Genomic DNA, 5,239 nt, shown 5'->3' on the forward strand with positions numbered 1-5,239 from the left:
AGATTTTTCATTTTCTTCCATATGGGATAATAGTATCCGGAGTTAAATATATATACTAAATTAATATATATTATATACTAAATTTATATATATTATATACTAAATTTATAGATATTATATACTCTGAATCCTACTATCCCATATGGAAGAGAACGAGAATAAATTAAGGTGTATATATTAAATGCCATAATATACACATTAAACGAGGTATATATTAAACGATGTATATAATAACTCAATGTATATAATAACTTGTTTATTATATACACCACAATTTTTTTGTTTTCTTCATATGGGCCTATTATCCCATATGGAAGAAAACAAAAATTTTAAGGTGTATATATTATTACTAAAACAATTGGGCATTGTTAATGTTAGTCATTTAAAATTATGATCAATATTGATTCACTCTCTTGATACCAGAAATCGATATCCAGATATCAGTTCCGATATCCTGATGTTGGATTCTGGTATCCGGTATCCGAGATCCGCCTCATCTTTACCCATTCGAACTCTGTCCCGATATCCGTTTACACATGCCAGACGAAATCTGTCCGATATCCGATATCAGACACCGTCTTGATTTTTTCCGGATATCGGATACCCGATGTCCAATACCGGATATTGGATGGATATCGAACGGACATGCACTAATATTCAGAGCATATCCTTTCATGAAGATATGTAGGCGCATGACAGGCCAAACAGGATCTACCTTGGGCAGTGTGGGAGAAGAGCGCCGGGGTTGACAATCCAGCCACAGGTCAAGGGAGACAACCACGGTGGGACTGACTTGAGGCCAGGTGCTTCCAACTCTGTAAATTATCTTGGCAATATATTATACAGTGTTCTCTCTCAGGGGCCAACGCCATTGCTTCTTTTTATTATTCTTATATGCCCAAAGATCAAGGCCGAGACACTGCTAAACTACGAATTCAGCTCCCGCAAGTTCAGTCGCGAGATACGAATTCCCAGTAGAGGAGGAAAGCTCTTGTATTCAAAATTCACTGTATTCAAGCTCTTGCATTTTGGAAGGAAATTTAAGAAAAAGGAAAATATTAAAAAATGAAACTAAAGCATCCGTCACCGATATAGATCCGGGATGCAGACGGGACGATTTTTTCATCACGGGATGAAAAAATCATCCCGTCCAAGGATATAGATGAATTTTGGGACAAAAATTCGTCCGGGGACCACCGGACGGGATGGTTTTCATCCCGTTGAACGAAAAAATTGTCCGTCTAGAGGTCTCCGGAGAATGGACGGACGAATCTGGATGGAAAACCGTTGGATTCACATTCGACGGTTGAGATGTTGCCACATGGCCTAGCTAAGACAATTTATAATATATTATAATATATTATAATCTATTATAATATAGTAAAATATATAACGTATTTTTTCGTCTGGGATGAATTTCGGGACAAAAATTCATCCTCGGAGAACTGGACGGGACAAAAAATCGTCCTGAGATTATTGGATGGGACGGTTTTTTTGTCAGTGGACGAAAAACCGTCTCGTCCTTCGTCCCTGAGCTAATCTATTATAATATGTTATAATCTATTATAATATATTAAAATATATAACGTATTTTTTCGTCTGGGATGAATTTCGGGACGAAAATTCATCCCCGGAGAACCGGACGGGACGAAAAATCATCCTGAGATTATTGGATGGGACGGTTTTTTTGTCAGTGGACGAAAAACCGTATCGTCCTTCGTCCCTGAGCTAATCTATTATAATATATTCTAATCTATTGTAATCTATTATAATATATTAAAATATATAACGTATTTTTTCATGTGGGATGAATTTCGGGACGAAAATTCGTCTCCGGAGAACTGGACGGGATGAAAAATTGTCCCGAGATTATTGGATGGGACGGTTTTTTTGTCGGCGGACGAAAAACCGTCCCATCCTTCGTCCCTGAGCTAACATCGGACGTAGGACAGGACGAAATTCGTCCCGTCCTACGTCCACGTCTGGGACGATCCGGAACTATAGTGGCCGATTCCCTTATAAATTAAAGATTTCAAGGAAAATCCGAATTGGAGTTTTACTTGCACGTTTGTAACGGGCCAAATGGAACAAGGAGACCGGCCCAATAAGGTTATAGGCCCATTAGGTAGAAAATAGGGGCAAAATTTTAGTATTTGGATTTGCCTCCGGCAAAGAATTTATCTTGTTCATCGCGCTGAGTAGTTTGCAGACTGCGACGTCGTTGATCGGGGGACCAGCGACATTGTCAATCGTCTGATTCGACGAACCCTAGATCAGACAGCATCGACGAACGCTGGCGGTTCCGCTTCCTGCCGATTGCAAGAAATTTCTCTGAAGCGCAGATCGGTGATCATTTTTTTTGCGAGATCGGGAGTTGTTAATTGATATGGCCCAAGGAGAGGATGCCTCAGCGATGGACGTCGACGAGAAGAAATCAGAAGTTCCGGAAGACGTCGGCCCCAAGTTTTCTATCAACGGTAATTATTTCTTTTTCGCGATCTTCCTTTTTCCAAGTTGATATTTGGTTAGTTTGCTTTCTTTCAATTTTACGGTCGCCGATCTCGTAATGTTTGTTTTGTGCACAGTGTTGCAGCTCCTGAAATCAGCACAATTGCAGCATGGATTGCGACATCGTGACTATACTCGTTACCGGTATATATTGTTACTTTTAAAGTTCATGCTCGAGAAATTATACCGCATTGTTTAATCGAAGGATTTATCTTTTACAGGAGATACTGCACTGCGCGATTAAGGAGGTTATACAAGTCTCTAAAATTTACGCATGGTCGGGGGAAATATACTCGGAGAACCATCAGTGAGACGACAGTCTCTGATGTCAGGTGTGGTGCTGAAGCAAAATCAAAGTGGCTAAATTACGTTTTTCTCGCATTCAATTTTCTAGGACTCGTATTTTTATTGATCAATATGCCTCTCAAGCCTTTAATTCAAAATTCTCTCATTTCCGTCAAATATTTTCTGCTTTTTTTGTTGCAATATCATATCAAGTAGTACCCCGGCGTCAAGGTTAGTCCAGCTGCCGAAATTATGCTTAGGAGATCGAGTTACTGTCTAATCTTGAAATTTTACTGTAAAATATCCTAACAACTAGTGCCCCGGCATCAAGATTAGACCAGTTTCCGAAATTAACGTTAGAAGATCGAGTTACTATCCAATTTTGAAATATTATTGTGAGGTGACTGGCAGATGTTTGATGACACGAGGACTGCATATGAAATTGATGAGGTCGAATCATTTTAAGAATCTTTTATTGCTTACAGTCCCAACTAGAGTTTGGCGTCCAGGATAACAATGTGGACTACCTGGAGGATGGCAATTTTAAACTTATACCCTTGTAACATGCTACTATCTCTCTCTCTCCCCTCTTTTTTTTGCCATGCGACTCTCTCTCTCTCTCTCCTCGTTCTTGGCATCCAGCACAAAACTGACGATGGCGATGAGGTTAACAAGTTATCATTATCTTGTCATTCATCCATGGCTAGGATGAAGAGGATGAGAGGTGTATAACAAAGTTTCATCATCCTAGTCATTCGTGCACGACTAGGATTACGAACCCGATGACAAGTCTTAACTTAAGTTTTCTTGAATTACAACCCCCTCTCTCCTCTTTCATGGCGTCCAGCATGATGGTGATTACGAAAAAATCATCGTCATCCTTATAATCGATCTGTGGCTAGGATGACAACGATGGATTCATCATCGCCCTCCAAAACTAGTCCTCATAGAACAACGTCCTTACTTTAGACATGAAAGTGCTTTCTAGAAAGTGGATCAATTTCTATTTAGGTATTTGGATTGTGTACGACCCAATGCCTCTGGCATTTTCTCGTTTGTTCTCCGGGTCAAGTATCATGCATGGGACTTTGGGTTTTCTTAAGATTCCCCCATATGAAAATGTATGAGTGTGGCCACACTGCACCATGTTTGCTTCATTTATGGAACTTTATTTTTAAAATTTCTCAGAATATCATCTTTCACTTTTCATTGCTAGACCTGGGGCTTTTTCAATAATATCTGACACAATTACGATGATGCCATATATTAAAATTGACATGTGTGGATTCTGTGTAGGTACCTTCATGTCGTGCTGTACATGGCAGAAAGGGCCTGGAGCTATGCGATGGAAAAGAGACAACTGCCTAATGGACCCAATTCTCATCAACGCATTCACTTACTTGGTAGATTAAGGAAAGCTGTAAAATGGGCTACACTTTTTGCTCAGTTATGCTCAGCTAAGGGGGACCGAAGAACTTCGCTTGAAGCAGAGGTAATATTGGAAGATATTGTTCGAATATCATTTGATGATTATTCATGTTCACATGATTTTCAGAATTGCATAGTGAGAATGAAAATTATATAATGAAATATTATATTTTCATGATATATGTCCTTCCAAGAATGATTGACATTCAACCATCGTATTTTTCATGACCTACCCATATAGTATGAAAATATAATTCTTTTTTGAAGAAATATGAAAATATGATATTTCATACGACCAAATGTATGATGTTCTACGTATCACGAATAATCATGTTGTGGGTATCTTTCATTCGATGCTATCTGTCATTTGCTCGAATAGTTCTCCAGCACCTACGGCATTTGTGTTCTATCCGTTTGTGTTACAAAATGTCACCGGGAGGTGTGGATAGCTCAGAGGAGAAAAAAGGGTAGAAGATGCCGCAGGGAATATATAGAGAGAAAAAGAAGCTCACTTTCACTATTAGGGTACAAGATTTATGTACAAAGGTCTAGTAGGCTGGGTTAGACCGGGCCCAATATAAGTTACAATGGCTACTCCTGTGGCCTGATGTGCCTCAAAGTACGGGTTGGACGTTTGATACATGTGCAACCTTTTATAGTCGTAACACAAATTATAACTTTTAGTATGGTTTTCTGAAATCTAATATTTAATGCTTTCTCTATACCTTTAATTATTATCCTTACGTATTTCACTGTAGTTTTTTAGGGCATCATATAATATGACGAAGATCTGATTGTGTTTCTGCAGGCATATGCTTCGTACATGAGAGGAACCTTGTTGTTTGAGTTAGATCAGAGTTGGGAGACAGCGTTAATTAATTTCAGAAGCGCAAGGTATGTTGGCTTAAGTTACATATCAATTGGATATTCTGATGATATTTTTCTGCTTTTGTTTTGAGCGCGCACTTTAGTCTATACCTTGTCCATCTACTGATCAAGAAGAGTTCCATCAGTCTCT

At 38.9% G+C, this 5,239-nt stretch overlaps 1 protein-coding gene across 1 annotated transcript in view; it reads left to right on the forward strand.

The window, feature by feature from the left end:
• The first annotated feature begins 2,174 nt into the window (after positions 1–2,174).
• The window catches only part of LOC144715589 (signal recognition particle-related / SRP-like protein), a 7,807-nt gene continuing 4,742 nt past the window's right edge, over positions 2,175–5,239 (forward strand). The window contains exons 1-5 of the mRNA XM_078590532.1: positions 2,175–2,477; positions 2,586–2,652; positions 2,730–2,840; positions 4,090–4,285; positions 5,030–5,115. Coding sequence (XP_078446658.1) covers positions 2,387–2,477; positions 2,586–2,652; positions 2,730–2,840; positions 4,090–4,285; positions 5,030–5,115 — 551 coding nt within the window. The 5' untranslated portion in view covers positions 2,175–2,386. The remainder of the gene's footprint in view (positions 2,478–2,585; positions 2,653–2,729; positions 2,841–4,089; positions 4,286–5,029; positions 5,116–5,239) is intronic.

The sequence above is a fragment of the Wolffia australiana genome, chromosome 19 (assembly GCF_029677425.1).
Source record: "Wolffia australiana isolate 7733 chromosome 19, ASM2967742v1".
Taxonomy (NCBI): domain Eukaryota; kingdom Viridiplantae; phylum Streptophyta; class Magnoliopsida; order Alismatales; family Araceae; genus Wolffia; species Wolffia australiana.